This window comes from Macaca nemestrina, chromosome 14 (assembly GCF_043159975.1).
Source record: "Macaca nemestrina isolate mMacNem1 chromosome 14, mMacNem.hap1, whole genome shotgun sequence".
In the NCBI taxonomy this organism is placed as follows: domain Eukaryota; kingdom Metazoa; phylum Chordata; class Mammalia; order Primates; family Cercopithecidae; genus Macaca; species Macaca nemestrina.
In genome coordinates, this window is record NC_092138.1 from 110,465,171 (window position 1) to 110,483,092 (window position 17,922).

A 17,922-nucleotide genomic window follows, 5' to 3' on the forward strand; every position below is an offset into this window, starting at 1 on the left:
AGTAGATTAAGAACTATAGATATGTGTACTGATCCCTTGTTGTGCGCTGGGTAATTTGCTAAGTGTTTTACCTGAATCCTTATAACAAAAAGCTAGCTATTATCCCTAATTTGTCCTGTAGGAAACAAAGGCTCAGACCAGGTCAGGTAACTTACCTAAGGTGACATCCCCCATTTGTGCCTGTTTCTGTCCTTTCAGACATGGTCGCAGTTCTAGGGGAGACCACAGGACACCGCACCCTGAAGGTCCTCAGGGACCGGATGAGGAGGGATCCAGAGGGTGCCCAGATCCTGCAGTAGGTCCCAGCTCTGCCTGGGGGTCTGGGGGCAATCTCTAGGTATTCTGACCTCTCTAGAATCACATTGTATTTGTTCTGTTCCGCTAGGGAGCTCTTGATACCCTGGCCACATATGGTTGCACAGGCTGGGCACTCCCCAGTTCCAGGGGTGTCATTCACATACATGTGTATACACTGTGATGACCTCAGAGTTGTGCAATGTGATGGCCTTGGCCCAGTTTCAGCCACGGGGCTCTGTGCCTTCATTAAGTTATCATAACGTGCTGGCTTTACCTTTTCCTTGCAGTACCTTTTGCAAGTACTCTGGTCACATTCGAGTACTGTCTTCCTTTCGAGATTGTGCCCCTGCCCATGTCCTTGGTTTGGGGTAGTATCCTAACCCTGACACTGGCCTAGCCAGTTGTAGGTGCTCCATTAAGGTTTGTGGTGGCCACATTACTCCTCTGTACATTCTCCCACCCCTCAGCTCACTGTAGTTGGATCGTTCATGTACGTTTGCCCACACCCTCCCAATGCCCAAGTCTTGCCTTTCAGGGAACGTCCCCGGATTTCGACATCCACCCTCGACCTGGGCAAGCTCCAGAGCCTGCCAGAAGGCTCCCTGGGTCGCGAGTATCTCCGTTTCCTGGATGTGAATGTGAGTTTTCAGCTTCCATGTACCTGGCAGTCACCAGACAGGACAGAGGAATAGCACAGGCATGACACCCTGAGGAAAGAGGAGCCCTGAGCTGCCACCATCGGCAGGAGTCCTCTTCAGGCTCATGCCAAGCCTTTGTCATTTTCTATAAGATAGGCAAATGGGTGGGAACATGCCTCCAAATGATAATACTGGCCAGTGTTCATTAACCTTCCACTGCATGCCTGATGCCAGCCTCATCCGTGATCTTGTGAATCCCTCCACAACCCTGTCAAGTATGTTCTGTTATTATCCTCTTTTAGTACATGAGGAAACAGGCTCAGAGCAGTGAAGCAACTTGCTAATTTCACATAACCGGTATTAATGGAGAACAGTAATCAACCCCAGGTCATGCTCTTCACTGCTGTACTGTGTCCCCTTATTTTGCTTTCCCTATGGTATGGCAGGTGTGGCACTCTCCAGCCCCAGGCAGGGAGGACAAGGAGAGGGGGGAAGGGGGCGTCCTGACTATTGGCAAGCTCACTGAGCCTCTGCCATGTGCCATCTTTTTTTTTTTTTGAGACAGGGTCCCACTCTGCCACCCAGGCTGGAGTGCAGTGGTGCGATCTCGTGATTCTCCTGCCTCAACCTCCCATGTAGCTGAGACTACAGGTGCACACCACAAAGCCTGGCTAATTTTTGTATTTTTAATAGAGATGGGGTTTTACCATATTAACCAGGCTGGTCTCAAGCTCCTGACCTCAAGTGATCCACCTGCCTCAGCCTCCCAAAGTGCTGGGACTATAGGTGTGAGCCACCGTGCCCAGCCCATCCATTGTTTTGTGTACTGGGGATATAATGGTGAACTAGACAGCCAAGTTCCCTGCCCTCATTTCTATTCTACTTGGAGAGGTAGACAATAAAATAGTTTTTAAAAATTTTCAGGGAGGGCACGGTGGCTCACACCTGTAATCCCAGCACTTTGGGAGGCTGAGGCGGGAGGATCACCTGAGGTCAGGATTTTGAGACCAGCCTGACCAACATGGTGGAACCCTTTCTCTACTAAAAATAACAAAAATTAGCTGGGTGAGGTGGTGTGCACCTGTAATCCCAGCTACTTGGGAGGCTGAGGCAGGAGAATTGATTGAACCCAGGAGGCAGAGGTTGCAGTGAGCTGAGATCGTGCCACTGCACTCCAGCCTGGGTGACAGAATGAGACTCTGTCTCCAACCAAACAAAACAAAAAAATTCATATAGAAATACAGGTAAAATATTCCAAGTAATTAGAATATTCTGGCACTGGTCCTTGCATGTTGGCTCATGTCTGTAATCATAATACTTTGGGGGGCTGAAGTGGGTGGATCACTTGAGCCCAGGAGTTTGAGACCAGCCTGGGAAACATGTTGAAACCCTGTCTCTGCAAAAAATGTAAAAATTAACTGGGCATGGTGATGTATACCCATATAGTCCCAGCTACCTGGGAGGGAGTTTAAGGTAGGAGGACTTGTTGAGCCCAGGAGGTCAAGGGCGGTGAGCCGTAATCACGCAACTGCACTCCAGCTTGGGCAACAGAGCAAGACCCTGTCTCAAAAATTTAAAAAAGTATACCAGCACTATTGTCAGCAGCTGGGATACAGTGGACAAAACCAGCAAAAAGCCTGCCTTCGTGGAATTTATGTTCTAGCAGTTATGAAGAGAACAAGTTAGTGTGATAGAAGACAACTTTGGTGTTGGGAAGGGTACAGCCACTTCTGAGGGGGTGGTCAGAGCCGGCTCCTCTGGGGAGACTTGGAAGGTAAGGAGGAGCCAACCCTGTGGAGAGCTGAGAAAGAGCATTCTGAGTAGAGGCAATGGCAAGGGCAGAGGCCCCATGTGTTTAGGAAAAGGAAGGTTGACGAGTGTGGCCACAGAGGAGTGAGTGGGCTGGAAGGGGAGCCCCAGCTGGGCCCTGCAGGCCACCAGAAGAAGGAGTCTGTAGTTTGTAATAGGAGCAGTAGGTAACTTGTGGAAGGTTTTGAGCAGGGTAGTAAAGTGACCTGATTTGTAAAGGACCTTAGAATCCTGATGGCCCATCTTCCCTGTCCCTGTCCCATCCTCCCTCCCTCCTCCAACAGACACATCCCATCAAGGCACCCCTGCCAAATAGCTATCGAGCCTGGCTGCCAGAGCCAGCCAGGCTGGAGGAGGTGAGGGGTCTCCAAAGGTTGTCCTAGAACAGTTTCTCAGCCTGGGCAGTGTTAATGTTTGGGCTGGATCACTCTTTGTTGTGGGGGCGGTCCTGAGCCTGATAGGATGTTTAATGGTGGCTTCTACCGACTGGGTGCCAGGAGCACCCCCTCCCTGGCAAGTTGTGACAACCATAGATGTCTCCAGAGATTACAGGTGTCCTCTGGTGGGCAGTTAAGAACCACTGCTCTAAATGGTTATTGTCTCTGAGACGATGTTCTGTTCCTCAGTCTCCTGCACAGCTACCTTGACAGGGCGATCACCTGCCCTATTTTAAACCATCTCTCAGATTTCACCAGGATGCAAGTCATCTCATCAGTGGGAAACTCACCAGGGTGACCTGCCTGAAGTGCCACACAGGGAGGGAAGTCTTCTGAATTTCCCCATCTTTAGCCCTGTTGCTGTGGAGGGGAGGGGCTAGCAGGGATGGGACTGCCAGGACACCTTGCTCAGCCACAGCCCCACTTGTGATGGCACTGGCGATTGTGACACTTGTAGAGCAAGGAAATCAGCAGCTCATGGAATGTGAAGGAGTACCTTTGTCCCCGCAGAGATTTAGATAAAGGTTCAAGGTGAGGCTACCCTCCCTTCCCTGAGGCTGACTTTGGTGAGAGGTATAGTCATCTTGTAGTATCAAGACTATAGGCATGGGCTTGAGAATTAGGAGGAGCCTGAATGAGAATCCTGGCTCACTTCCCAGCTTTACAAGCCTGGATAAATCCTTTGACCTTGCTGAGTCTCAGATTCCTCATCAGAAGTAAGAGGACCTCACATACATCTTCCCAGGGCACTTATTGGCTTTGGTAATGGATGTTAAGGCCACTGGCTTTGGAATCCAACAGACTTTGTTTCAAATGCTGACTCAGCCACTTTACTAGCTGTGTGATCTTGGGCAAATTACTTTATCTCTCTGAGCCTTGTTTTCCTTTTTTTTTTCCTTTTTTTTTTTTTTTTTGAGACGGAGTCTCACTGTGTCTCTCAGGCTGGAGTGCAGTGGCGTGATCTCGGCTCACTGCAAGCTCCGCCTCCCGGGTTCACGCCATTCTCCCGCCTCAGCCTCCCAAGTAGCTGAGACTACAGGCGCCCGCCACCACGCCCGGCTAGTTTTTTGTATTTTTAGTAGAGACGGGGTTTCACCATATTAGCCAGGATAGTCTTGATCTCCTGACCTCGTGATCCACCCGCCTCGGCCTCCCAAAGTGCTGGGATTACAGGCTTGAGCCACCGCGCCCGGCCCTTTTTTTTTTTTTTTTTTTTTTTATGAGACTCACTCTGTCACCCAGACTGGAGGGCTGTGGCACAATCTTGGCTCACTGCAACCTCCACCTCCTGGCAATTCTTCTGCCTCAGCCTCCCGAGTAGCTGGGACTACAGGCGTGCGCCACCACGCCTGGCTAATTTTTGTATTTTTAATATAGGCGGGATTTCGCCATATTGGCCAGGCTGGTCTCGAACTCCTGACCTCAAGTGATCTGCTGGCCTTGGCCTTCCAAAGTGTTGGGATTACAGACATGAGCCACCACGCCCGGCCTTTGTTTTCTTTATCTATATCTGCAGTAATAACAGTATTTACCTCCAAGATTGCAAGGATGAAATACGATAATATCTGTAAAGGACACCCTAGGTGCCGGCACCTGGTGGATACTCTATGATCACCTTCAGCTTCACACAACAAGCTAAAGCCGTTCTTTGGGAACAGGAAGACCAGGCTGTTCCCACTCTGTATGGGTGCTACTGAGTACTCAGAGGTAGTGGGCAGGTAAGAGGAGGAGAGTTCTGGGGTCAGAAAAGTGCCCAGGACTGGCCTTTTATTCATATGTTCAAGAGATGTTCATTCATCCAGGCCCTGGATCAGGCTACTGGAGGTAAAAGAATAAGCGAAACAGAGCCAGTCCTGCCCGTGTGTAGCAGACAGGCTATTTTGATACTGTCAATAAAAATAAAAATGTGAGTGGCCGGGTGTGGTGGCTCACGCCTGTAATCCCAGCACTTCAGGAGGCCGAGGCGGGTGGAACACAAGGTCAGGAGTTTGAGACCAGCCACACCAACATGGTGAAACCCCATCTCTACTTAAAAAAAAAAAAAAAGGGCCGGGCGCGGTGGCTCAAGCCTGTAATCCCAGCACTTTGGGAGGCCGAGACGGGCGGATCACGAGGTCAGGAGATCGAGACCATCCTGGCTAACACAGTGAAACCCCGTCTCTACTAAAAAATACAAAAAAGCCGGGCGCGGTGGCTCAAGCCTGTAATCCCAGCACTTTGGGAGGCCGAGACGGGCGGATCACGAGGTCAGGAGATCGAGACCATCCTGGCTAACACGGTGAAACCCCGTCTCTACTAAAAAATACAAAAAAAAAACTAGCCGGGCGAGGTGGCCGGCGCCTGTAGTCCCGGCTACTCGGGAGGCTGAGGCAGGAGAATGGCGGGAACCCGGGAGGCGGAGCTTGCAGTGAGCTGAGATCCGGCCACAGCACTCCAGCCTGGGTGACAGAGCGAGACTCCGTCTCAAAAAAAAAAAAAAACTAGCCGGGCGAGGTGGCGGGCGCCTGTAGTCCCAGCTACTCCGGAGGCTGAGGCAGGAGAATGGCGTAAACCCGGGAGGCGGAGCTTGCAGTGAGCTGAGATCCGGCCACTGCACTCCAGCCTGGGCGACAGAGCGAGACTCCGTCTCAAAAAAATAAAATAAAAAAATAAAAAATAAAATAAAAATAAATAAAAATAAAAAATTAAAAAAAAAAAAAGAAGGCCGGGCGCGGTGGCTCAAGCCTGTAATCCCAGTACTTTGGGAGGCCGAGGCGGGTGGATCACGAAGTCAGGAGATCAAGACCATCCTGGCTAACATGGTGAAACCCCGTCTCTACTAAAAATACAAAAAACTAGCCGGGCGTGGTGGCGGGCGCCTGTAGTCCCAGCTACTTGGGAGGCTGAGGCAGGAGAATGGCGTAAACCCGGGAGGCGGAGCTTGCAGTGAGCCGAGATCGCGCCACTGCACTCCAGCCTGGGTGACACAGCGAGACTCCGTCTCAAAAAAAAAAAAAAAAAAAAGAAAACAGCTGGGTGTGGTGGCACGTGCCTGTAATCCCAGCTACTCAGGAGGCTGAGGCAGAAGAATTGCTTGAATCCGAGAGGAGGAGGAGGAGGTTGCAGTGAGCTGAGATTGCACCACAGCACTCCATCCTGGGCAACAGAGCGAGACTCTGTCTCAGAAAACAAACAAAAAGGCCGGGCGCGGTGGCTCAAACCTGTAATCCCAGCACAGGGATTACAGACGGGTGGATCATGAGGTCAGGAGATCGAGACCATCCTGGCGAACACGGTGAAACCCCGTCTCTACTAAAAAGTACAAAAAACTAGCCGGGTGAGGTGGCGGGCGCCTGTAGTCCCAGTTACTCGGGAGGCTGAGGCAGGAGAATGGCGTGAACCTGGGAGGCAGAGCTTGCAGTGAGTTGAGATCCGGCCACTGCACTCCAGCCTGGGCGACAGAGCAAGACTCCGTCTCAAAAAAAAAAAAAAAAAAAAAAAGACAAATAAAAAAAATAGGCCGGGCGCAGTGGCTCACGCCTGTAATCCTAGCACTTTGGGATCACAAGGTCAGGAGATCGAGACTACCCTGGCTAACATGATGAAACCCCATCTCTACTAAAAAATACAAAAAATTAGCTGGGCGTGGTGGCAGGCGCCTGTAGTTCCAGCTACTTGGGAGGCTGAGGCAGGAGAATAGCCTGAACCTGGGAAGCGGAGCTTGCAGTGAGCCGAGATCACGCCACTGCACTCCAGCCTGGGCAACAGAGCAAGACTAAAAAAATAAATGTGAGCACGTAGGTAATGTTTAATATTCTGACAGCTACTTTAATAGCAAAAAAATTAATTTTTTTGCTACTAAAATTAAATTTTGCTATTAAAATTAAGGTGGAATTAATTTTTTGTTTGTTTGTTTTTTTGAGATGGAGTCTCACTCTGTTGCCCAGGCTGGAGTGCAGTGGAGCCATCTCAGCTCACTGCAACCTCCGCCTTCTGGGATCAAGCAATTCTCCTGTCTCAGCCTCCCAAGTACCTGGGATTACAGATGCCTGCCCCCATGCTTGGCTAATTTTTGTATTTTTAGTAGAGATGGAGTTTCACCATATTGGTCAGGCTGGCCTTGAACTCCTCAGGTGATCCGCCCACCTCGGCCTCCCAAAATGCTGGGATTATAACCATGAGCCACTGTGCCTGGCTATAATTGATTTTAAATATGCATCTTGTTTAGCCCGATATATCCAAAGTATTATTTCAACAAGTAATCAATATTTTTAAATTATTGAGATTTGTACATTTTTTTCATACTAAGTATTTGAAGTCTTGTGTGTATTTTATATATTCAGCACATCTCACTTGGACACCTTTCTTGGCCACATGTGGCAAGCGGCTGCCATACTGGACAGTGCAAGTCTAGGAGACATTAATACTCACATGCACTAAACATCAAGGTACAATTATTCTGAGTGCCACTAAGAGGTGAATGATGCTTCCAGAGACCATAACATGAACCCACTTGGTCTGTAGGTTAGGGGCGGCCTCTCTGTGGTGGGGGGAAGGGATGGGGGACAGGGGACACTTAACCCAGGTCATGAAGGATAAGTAGGAGTTATCACAGCGAAGATAGGGGTAGTGGGAGAGAGCACCCCAAGCTGGGAGCAGCTTGTGCTAGGATCAGGGTTTTTGGGGCTTCATTTTTTATTTTTAGAGACAATGTCTTGCTTGAGTGCAGTGGTATAGTCATAGCTCCCTGTAACCTCAAACTCCTGGGCTCAAACAATTTTCCTGTCCCAGCCTCCTGAGTAGCTAGGACTATAGGCACACGCCACCACACCCGACTAATTTTTTTTTTTTTTTTCAAGACAGAGTCTCTGTCACCCAGGCTGGAGTGTGCAGTGGTGCAATCTCGGCTCACTACAACCTCCGCCTCCTAGGTTCAAGTGACTCTCCTGTCTTAGCCTCCCGAGTAGCTGGGACTATAGGTGTGCACCACCACACCCAGCTAATTTTTGTATTTTTTAGTAGAGACAGAGTTTCCCTGTATTGGTCAGGTTGGTCTTGAACTCCTGATCTCAGGTGATGTGCCCACCTTAGCCTCCCAAAGTGCTGGGATTTACAGGCATGAGCCTCGGCCCCCGGCTAGTCGCCAGAGTTTTCTGGTAGGGTATGAGTTTGGTGAGAGTTGTGACAGTGTCAGAGACAGACTGGCAAATCGGGCCCTGAGAACCATCAGGAAGGGTTCTAAGGGGGGCTTATGGTTGTCAGAGGGTCTCCCCAGACACCCGAGCACCCACCCGCTTCGTGGATGATGAGGAGCTAGCGTATGTGATTCAGCGATACCGGGAGGTGCACGACATGCTTCACACCCTGCTGGGAATGCCCACTAACATCCTGGGTGAGTGCCCCCAACCCTGACAGCCTGTCTCCCTGGGGTGGCTTCAGGGCCAGAGCAGGGCTTGCCTATCTCCACCACCCTCTGCATCACCTGGCTTGGTGCCTCAATTTCTGTTTTACCTGAACATCTTAGTAGCATCTTTGCCACATGTCCCCCTTCTCCCTCCCACTGGCCCTCAGGGCTCCTGCACTAGTGTAGCAGCAGCCCATCTTCAAGATGGGCTGGTGTCTTTTGGGCTTTAGCTGCCTCCCTGCTCTGAAACCTCAGTAGCTCCCTAAGGCCTGCAGGAACCATCCTGGAGTGTTTAGCCTGGTTTATGGGGTCATGGGATCCTCTGCGCTGTGACCCCAGGCTTCCTTTCCATCCCTTATTCCCTTCTCTTCACTCTTGGGCCCTCTCCCGTACTCCAAGCCAAGTGCCCTAGGGCCCAGCACAGGCCAGGACTGGGCACAGCTGACCCTGGTAGAGATTAGGGAGGAACAGTTGCCTCTCTTTGCCCTGCTGTGAACACCACTGGCCTTTCCTTCAGATAGCTTGTTCACTTCCCAACCCATCCCTCACCCCCAGGGGAGATCGTGGTGAAATGGTTTGAGGCTGTCCAGACTGGCCTGCCCATGTGCATCCTGGGTGCTCTCTTTGGACCGATCCAACTCAGTGCTCAGTAAGTTTTCAAGTGGCGGCTGGGTCAGGGTTGAGGGTGGTGTCAGGACAGAACTCAGAGGAACAAGGGCTCCTAGAAGTAGGAAGAGCACACGGGTGCCGGCCCTGCCCCTTCCAGTTCTCCAGGAAGTAAGGGTAGAAAGAATAGAGCAGAGATGTGAAACTGGCCTGGGGCAAGGGTCTTCAGGTGAGCAAATAAAGCCTATAAGTTTCACAGGACTCTGGGGTCTCTTGGGCCAGGCCTAAGTGCATGGTCAGAATGATGAGCGTCAGTGGTGTTAGATTCTGTTAAGTTGGTGTTAGATTCTGGAGTGGGGGAGCTATGATTTAAACCTGAGCTTCAACATGTTCAAGATGAGTGGCTTTGGGTTTGAGATTCCACCTCACTGAGCTCTGTTGCCTCATCTGAAAAGCAGGGATAATAACTACCTCCTTCCGAGGTCTTTGTGAGGATGAACTGAGAAAATGCACAAGTGCTGAGCAGTCGAGTGCCTGGCCCCCAGGGACTTGATGTTTTCTTTTTCCTCTGCTGCCCCACAGGAGCCTGCAAGTGCTGGTCTCGGAGTTGATCCCATGGGCCGTTCAGAACGGGCGCAGAGCCCCGTGTGTCCTCAACCTGTACTATGAGCGGCGCTGGGAGCAGTCCCTGAGGGCTCTACGGGAGGAGCTGGGCATTACGGCACCACCCGTGCATATCCAGGGCTTGGCCTGAGTTCCTGAGCCAGCGGGGCCTGGCCTACCTCCCCCATCTACTGCTTCCCTTGGGGGCAGAGGGCTCCCTTGACTACCTTTGTTCCTCTTCTTTGAACACTGACCCTTGGACAACATTTATCATAATTTATCATAGCCACTGCTGAGTGGCCCTGAGGATGAACCCCACAGGGAGCAAGCAGTACAGTGGCACTCCCAGGGGGACCAGCAGCCGTCCAAGGAGAACCATGCGTGAACAGTATCAGTCGTCTGGGCTCATGCTGGGATGTCGCAGCACTCCTGTTGCGACTCCTTCCAACCAGCCAGGTTTGCTGGAGGCCAGGCTGGGTGTCCTCACGGGAGTGAGGGCTACACCCAATTCCAAAAGCCCGAGAAGAGAGAAGTGGAGGGGGGAGGCGAGTGTGTGAATAAAGGCTCCCATCAGGTCAAGTGTCTGCTTGTCCTTTCCCCCAGGGATGCCCCTGACTTTGGCACTCTTGCGACTTCCAAGCACTAGCGCAGAAGTTCCCCTCCCAGCCTGGGCTTTAGCTGCTTGTCCCCTCTCCTCTGGCTGAAGTTGGGTGGACGTGGATTCAAATTCCCTGCTCCTCCCTGTTTTTTTTTTTTTTGAGATGGAGTCTTGCTCTGTCGCCAGGCTGGAGTGCAATGGTGAGATCTCGGCTCACTGCAACCTCCGTCTCCCAGGTTCAAATGATTCTCCTTCCTCAGCTTCCGGAATAGCTGGGGCTACAAGCGCGTGCCACCATACCCAGCTAATTTTTTTATTTTTAGAGATGGGGTTTCACCATGTTGGCCGGGATGGTCTTGATCTCTTGACCTCGTGATCCGCCCACCTTGGCCTCCCAAAGTGCTGGGATGACAGGCATGAGCCACCACACCCGGCCAACTCCTCCCTGTTTTCCAGCAGAGGACTTAGGGCAAGTCCCTTCCCCTCTCTGAGTCCCCATTTCATCTCAAGAAAAGTGGAATCCTAAGGCGCTCACCCCCTAGGACTACTGTGGGGGTTTCTGAGAGGACATTCAGAAGATGGACTTCAGAGAAAGGACCCAAGGAGCAGGAGATGGGGTTTTTTGTTTTTTTGTGTTTTTTTTTTTTTTTTTTGAGAGAAGTTCTTGCCCTGTCATGTAGGCTGGAGTGCGTGGCATAATCATGGCTCACTGCATCCTCAATTCCTGGGCCCAAGCAGTCTTCATCTCAGCCTCCCCAGTAGCTGAGGCCACAGGTAGACACCACTATGCCCAACTAATTTTTTAATTATTTATTTTTGAGACAGGGTCTCGCTCTTTTTGCCCAGGCTGGAGTGCAGTGGTGTGATCTCAGCTCACTGCAACCTCTGTGTCCCAGGTTCAAGCAATTCTCCCATCTCAGCCCTCCCAGGAGCTGGGACTATAGGAGCATGCCATCCTGCCCAGCTAATTTTTGTATTTTTTGGTAGAGACGAGGCTTCACCATGTTGGCCAGGCTGGTCTTGAACACCTGACCTCGTGATCCGGCCACCTCGGCCTCCCGAAGTGCTGGGATTACAGGCATGAGCCACCATGCCTGGCCGCCCAACTAATTTTAATTTTTTGTAGAATTGAGGTCTCTATGTTGCACAGGCTGCTTTAACTCCTGGGCTCAAGTGATTCTCCCGCCCTTGGCCTTCCAAATAATACAGATGTGAACCACTGTTTCCAGCCAATCAGGAGCTGTTTTCTTACTGTGTTCATAAGCACAAAAGGCTGCAGTTCATTTTGGAGTGGCAAAAAGGCATTTTCCTTGGGTAAGAGCCAAGGAACAAGGACCGGCTGGATGAAAGGTATTAGAAGAGTGGGTGGCCCTAGCTTGGGATTTAGAACCAGAGAAGCCCTAAGGTGGAAGAGGCTTTAGCATTTTTCAGGCCAATTCCTCATTGCTTGAATAGGTGATTGATGGCCCAGAGGCAGGCAGAGAATTGCTTGGAGTAACTAAAACACAGGCCACAGGCCCCCTGGTACGTTTACCAGTGCCTCAGTTTCCCTATCTATGATCAGTTTCTAACCGTACTATATGTCAGGCAGTACCATGCACTTGAGATGCATTATCGCATTGACACCTCAAGGTCACCACCCAAGGAGGGAGGTGGTATTTTACTTGTGTTTTACTAATGAGGCAGTAGGAGTAGAGCTGGGGTTGGAACCACGGGTTGTCCGAAGACCTGCTCAGCACTGCCATACCAGGGCCCCAGCCTTCCCTGTGTGTACCACGTCTGGTTCAGGGATCCCAATAGCAGAGGAAGGGCAGGAGAGGCTGGAGGCCCACCTCAGAACCACGGACTTTTCAGGAGGGAAACCTTGTTCTGAGCTTCTTGAATCTCTGCGGGAAAAGGAGGCCATGCTAGTGAGTCCCCATACTTCACCAGTCTCTGCAGACCTGCCAGCTGTTTCTGCAGTTTCCCAGGGTCCTAGACACCCCCACTGCAGCTCACCAAAGTCAACAGTGCCAGGGTGGCAGTGGAGGTCAGACCGATGGCCTTCACTGCCCAGCTGGGTAGCTCACCTGCTCTAGGCAAGCAGTGCCTGGACAACCCTGGGCCTTTATAGCACTCGTGAGATGGACACAAAGCATCAGGCTTAGCTGGGAATGGAGTCTGGTCTCCTGAGCATAGGGTGGCATTTGTGTTACCAGCTCATGATTGGAGTAAAGTCAAACTGGCTATAGGTAATCACCAGTGAGGCCCTATTAACTTCTGCTTAGAAAGTTCCAGTCTCCCATCTCAGTAAACCATGCTTGCCTTCATCCTGCTCCCTGAACACACCAGGCTTCTTCCTGCCTTTTGGAACAGCACCATCCCCAGGTTGTTACATGGTGAGCTCCTTGTCATTCACATCTCTGCTCACATGTCACCTCAGAGATGCCTTCCTGGGCTTCTCAGCCATCTAAAGCAGTCCCTAGTCCCCCTCCCCTTCTCTTCATGCTATCATCTGTTTATTATTTACTTATTTATTTTTTGAGATGGGGTCTCATTCTGTCACCCAGGCTGGAGTGCAGTGCCACGATCACGGCTCACTACAGTTTCGACCCCCTGGGCTCCAGGATCCTTCTGTTTTAGCCTCCCTAGTAGCTGGGCCTATGGATGCGTGCCACCACGCCTAGCTAATTTTTTTTTTTTTTTTTTTGAGACAGAGTCGCTCTGTCACCCAGGCTGGAGTGCAATGGCGTGATCTAGGCTCACTGCAACCTCCGTTTCCCAGGTTCAAGTGATTCTCCTGCCTCAGCCTCCCAAGTAGCTGGGATTACAAGGGCGTGCCACCACGCCCAGCTAATTTTTATTTTTAGTAGAGATGGGTTTTTACCATGTTGGCCAGACTGGTCTCGAAATCCTGACCTCAGGTGATCTGCCCGCCTTGGCATCCCAAAGTGCTAGGATGACATGCATGAGCCACCATGCCCAGCCAAGTGTTTTTTTGTTTGTTTGTTTTTTGTTTTTTTTTTTGAGACGGAGTCTCGCTCTGTCGCCTAGGCTGGAATGCAGTGGCGCGATCTCGGCTCACTGCAAGCTCCGCCTCCCGGGTTTATGCCATTCTCCCGCCTCAGCCTCCCGAGTAGCTGGGACTACAGGCGCCCGCCACCACGCCCGGCTAATTTTTTGTATTTTTAGTAGAGACGGGGTTTCACCATGTTCGCCAGGATGGTCTCGATCTCCTGACCTCATGATCCGCCCGCCTCGGCCTCCCAAAGTGCTGGGATTACAAGCATGAGCCACCGTGCCCGGCCTCTTTCTTTCTTTCTTTTGGCAGATGGAGTCTCACTCTGTTGCCCAGGCTGGAGTGCAACAGCACGATCTCAGCTCACTGCAACCTCCGCCTCCTGGGTTCAGGCAATTCCCCTGCCTCAGACTCCTGAGTAGCTGGGATTACAGGTGCCTGCTACCATGCCTGGCTAATTTTTTTTTTTTTAATTGTTAATAAAAATGTGGTTTCACTATGTTGGTCAGGCTGGTCTCAAACTCCTGACCTCGTGATCCCCCTGCCTCAGCCTCCCAAAGTGCTGGGATTACAGGTGTGAGCCACCGGGCCCGGCTGTGTTTTTTTTGGTTTGTTTGTTTTAATTTTTTTTTTTTTTTTTGTAGAGACAGGGTCTTGCTATGCTGGCTGGGCCGGTCTTGAACTCCTGGCCTCAAGCCATCTTCTTGCCTTGACCTCTCAATGTGCTGGGATTCCAGATGTGAGCCACCGCACCCTACCCTTATTTTCTTTAGAGCGCTCACCACTCTGAAATTATTTTATTGGTAGAGCTGGAGGTGGTGACTCATGCCTGGAGTCCCAGCACTTTGGGAGGCCTGGGGGAGGCAGATCACTTGAGCTCAAAAGTTCCAGACTAGCCTGAACAACATGATGAAACGTCGTCTCTACTAAAAATACAAAAAAATGAGCCCGATGTGGTGGTGCATACCTGTAGCCCTAGCTACCCAGGAGACTGAGGTAGCAGGAGCACCTGAGCCCAGGAGGTCAAGGCTGCAGTGAGCTGTGATTGTCTGGATGATACAAATAAGACCCTGTCTCAAAAAATTAAAAAATTTTAATGCCAGTACTGTGATGAATGTGACACCAGCACAGTGAGCACTGAGTGAGGGACAACCTATTCCATCTCACTCCCACCTGCCCTCTGTGTGGCCAGCTAGACTGTAAGCAACTGAAAGGCAGGCTGTCCTGTTCTCTCTGTTGCTCTCCCTCTTGCTTCTCCCCCTCAGGCCTGACCCAATGTCCGGTGGTACTGCTTTGGTTTCTCCAGTGTGACAAGCCTGACTGAAGGAGAGCAGATGGCTGGTCACCAGCACCCTCCTGCTAACTCTCACCTGCCCACTCGTATATGACCTCAGTAGTTGATGTGGAAGTACTCATGTTTATACTCACGGATCCCGATGTGGATAAGGTCAGAGCCTCCAATTCATTCTTCCTTTCATTCGTTCAAGAAATGTTGGCCAGGTGCAGTGGCTCATGCCTGTAATCCCAACACTTTGGGAGACCGAGGAGGGCGAATCACGAGGTCAGGAGATTGAGACCATCCTGGCTAACACAGTGAAATCCCGTCTCTACTAAAAATACAAAAATTAGCCAGACATGGTGGCGGGCGCCTGTAGTCCCAGCTGCTAGGGAGGCTGAGGCAGGAGAATGGCATGAACCCCGGGAGGCGGAGCTTGCAGTGAGCCGAGATCGCGCTACTGCACTCCAGCCTGGGCGACAGAGCGAGACTCTGTCTCAAAAAAAAAAAAAGAGAGAGCTCGAGACCATCCTGGCCAACATGGTGAAATCCCGTCTCTACTAAAAATACAAAAATTAGCTGGGCGTGGGCTTGGTGGAGCAAGCCTGTAGTCCCAGCTACTCGGGAGTCTGAGGCAGGAGAATCGCTTGAACCCGGGAGGCAGAGGTTGCAGTGAGCTGAGATCGTGCCACTGCACTCCAGCCTGGCCACACAGCAAGACTCTGTCTCAAAAAAACCAACCAACAAACAAAAAGAAATGTTTATTGAGCTGCTGTTATTTGCCAAGCCCTGTGAAAACAGAGATAATCTTCCTGTCTAGATCTTGATGTTGTATGTACTTCATGCTTAATGAGTCTATAAGCCACAATTATAAACATGTAAAGCACTACTGCAAATGCTCCCCACAAGCCGGATGTGGTGGTACGTGCCTGTAGTCCCAGGCTGAGGCGGGGAGAATCCGTTGAGCCCAAGAAGTTGAGGCTGCAGTGAGCTATGATCGCACCACTGCACTCCAGCCTGGGTGATGGAGCCAGATCCTGTCTTCCTGTCTTCCTGTCTCAAAAACAAAACCCTGGCTGGGCGCGGTGGCTCACACCTGTAATCCCAGCACTTTGGGAGGCTGAGGCAGGCCGATCACAAGGTCAGGAGATCAAGACCATCCTGGCTAACACGGTGAAACCCTGTCTCTACTAAAAAAAATGCAAAAAACTTAGCCGGGTGTGGTGGTGGGTGCCTGTAGTCCCAGCTACTTGGGAGGCTGGGGCAGGAGAATGGTGTGAACCCGGGAGGTGGAGCTTGCAGTGAGTGGAGATCGTGCCACTGCACTCCAGCCTGGGTGACAGAGCAAGACTCTGTCTCAAAGGAAAAAAAAAAAAACCCCAATACTCCCCACAAATCTCCACACCGACCCTGTGAGGTATTATGAATTAGTATGTCCCAATTTTTATATATATGAAGAAAATGAATCTTGACCTTTCAGCTGAGAAGTTGAACTCCATGCCCATGCCCATACCACTGCACATTCTGCCTCCTGATGGTGATACCCATGAAGAATGTGGTGCTGGAATTTACCCAAGTCCCCAAAAGGATGCACCCTGTATTCCAGAAGAAATAGGTCCCAATCCTTATCAGACCAAAATTTCATCCTTATTTTATTATTATAATTTTTTTTTTTTGAGACAGGCTCTCGCTGCTCTGTTGCTCAGGCTGGAATGCAGTGGCACAGTCTCGGCTCACTGCAACCTCTGCTTCTCAGTGATTCTCTTGCCTCAGTCCCCAAGTAGCTGGGACTACAGACGTGCACCACCACACCCGGCTAATTTTTGTATTTTTAATAGAGACAGGGTTTCGCCATGTTGGCCAGCTGGTCTTGAACTCCTGACCTCATGTGATCTGCCCACCTTAGCCTCCCAAAGTACTGGGATTACAGGCATGAGCCACTGTGCCCAGCTTATTTTCATTTTTTGAGACACAGTCTTACTTTGTTGCCCAGGGTGAAGTGCAGTGGTGCAGTCACAGCTCGCTGCAACCCCAAGTTCCAGAGCTCAAGCAATCCTCCCACCTCAGCTTCCTGAGTAGCTGGGAGTACAAGCCAGAGCTACCTGGCTAATTTTTTTTTTTTTTTTTTTTTTTTCTGTAGAGGCAGGGTCTCACTATGTTGCCCAGGCTGGTCTTGAACTCCTGGCTGAAGTGATCCTCCTGCCTCCGCCTCTCAAAGTGCTGGGATTACAAGCTTGAGCTACCACGCCAGTGCCAGAATGTCTTTTTTTTTTTTTTTTTTTCAGACGGAGACTTGCTCTGTTGCCCAGGCTGGAGTGCGTGGCACAATCTCGGCTTACTGCAACCTCCGTCTCCCAGGTTCAAGCAATTCTGCCTCAGCCTCCGAGGGATCTATTCCAAGTGGCAATTGTGGATGCCCGACATGGTTAACGAGAAACCAATTTTTCAGAGGCCAAGAGCCCCAACAGGGCCAAGAATCTGGCCACTTGCCTATGGCTCTGCAGGTGGCATGACAAATAAGGGCATAGGTTTGTGTGTTAACTGATTTACTGCAGGGACCAGAGATCATAGATGGTGAAGTTAACTAAGGGCCTCCAAATCCGTGTCCTTTGTGCCAACAGGTGTGCCAGGCTGCGTACAAGACACCATGATATGAGAAAGGATTCCTCTTAGTCACCCGGACACCAGGTTTATGGCTGTGTCGCAGCAAAGTTGGGTGTGATTTATGATTTTCTTTATGAACTTTATTATATAGGTCCTGGAGTCCTCAAAACACGCAGGTGGAAGTCAGGGAGTAGGAGCCATCAAAATTCGACTCTGGTGGGACTCGAACCCACAACCTTTGAATGACCACACTAAAGCTCAAGCTAGAAGTCCAATGCGCTATCCATTGCGCCACAGAGCCGGCTGCGGAGTGCAGCCGCCCCGCTCACCTCTGCCTGAAATCGCCCTCTTAGCGAGCTTCTAGGTGTGGTGCTGGGTGTTTGCTGAACTCGGCCGGGGCCCGAGCGCGTGCTTCGGGTTTTCGGCTGTGGTATGGATTGGGGTGCTCTTCCTACATCCGGGCGCTGGGGACAGCAGTGGGTAAGGGCCCAGGTCGGCGGGGAGGAAGGGCCGGGGTGAAGTCCGCCTGTCTCCTCGCGGACTCGGGGGTCGACTCGGGGGTCTCCTCGGCCGGGTGGGGCGGGGCGGCGTGGACTACAACTCCCAGCTTGCCGCGCGGCGGCGCCGCCCGAAGCCGTTGCGCGCGCAGGGCGGGCTGGGGCCGGGCGGCGCC

At 51.2% G+C, this 17,922-nt stretch overlaps 2 protein-coding genes and 1 non-coding gene across 11 annotated transcripts in view; 1 reads left to right on the forward strand and 2 right to left on the reverse strand.

The window, feature by feature from the left end:
- The window catches only part of LOC105463979 (TruB pseudouridine synthase family member 2), a 20,417-nt gene extending 16,921 nt beyond the window's left edge, over positions 1 to 3,496 (reverse strand). The window contains exon 1 of the mRNA XM_011711529.3: positions 3,472 to 3,496. The gene's annotated coding sequence lies outside the window, so the exon portion shown is untranslated. The remainder of the gene's footprint in view (positions 1 to 3,471) is intronic.
- The window catches only part of LOC105463978 (coenzyme Q4), a 20,275-nt gene extending 2,502 nt beyond the window's left edge, over positions 1 to 17,773 (forward strand). The window contains exons 3-7 of one of the 9 annotated variants that reach the window (XM_011711525.2): positions 199 to 295; positions 833 to 935; positions 8,423 to 8,552; positions 9,120 to 9,213; positions 9,753 to 10,352. In XM_011711525.2, coding sequence (XP_011709827.2) covers positions 199 to 295; positions 833 to 935; positions 8,423 to 8,552; positions 9,120 to 9,213; positions 9,753 to 9,924 — 596 coding nt within the window. In that variant the 3' untranslated portion in view covers positions 9,925 to 10,352. Of the gene's footprint in view, positions 1 to 198; positions 296 to 832; positions 2,186 to 4,697; positions 4,900 to 7,503; positions 8,558 to 9,119; positions 9,214 to 9,752; positions 10,353 to 16,930 lie in introns of those variants that run through there. The other 8 variants (XR_011612878.1, XM_071078407.1, XR_011612879.1 and 5 more) reach the window with 8 other exon arrangements.
- TRNAR-UCU (transfer RNA arginine (anticodon UCU)) lies at positions 17,458 to 17,550 on the reverse strand. Its single transcript has 2 exons — positions 17,514 to 17,550; positions 17,458 to 17,493 (listed from the first exon to the last, which is right to left on the reverse strand). It is a non-coding gene; the product is annotated as a tRNA-Arg (tRNA).
- Positions 17,774 to 17,922: the final 149 nt, after the last annotated feature.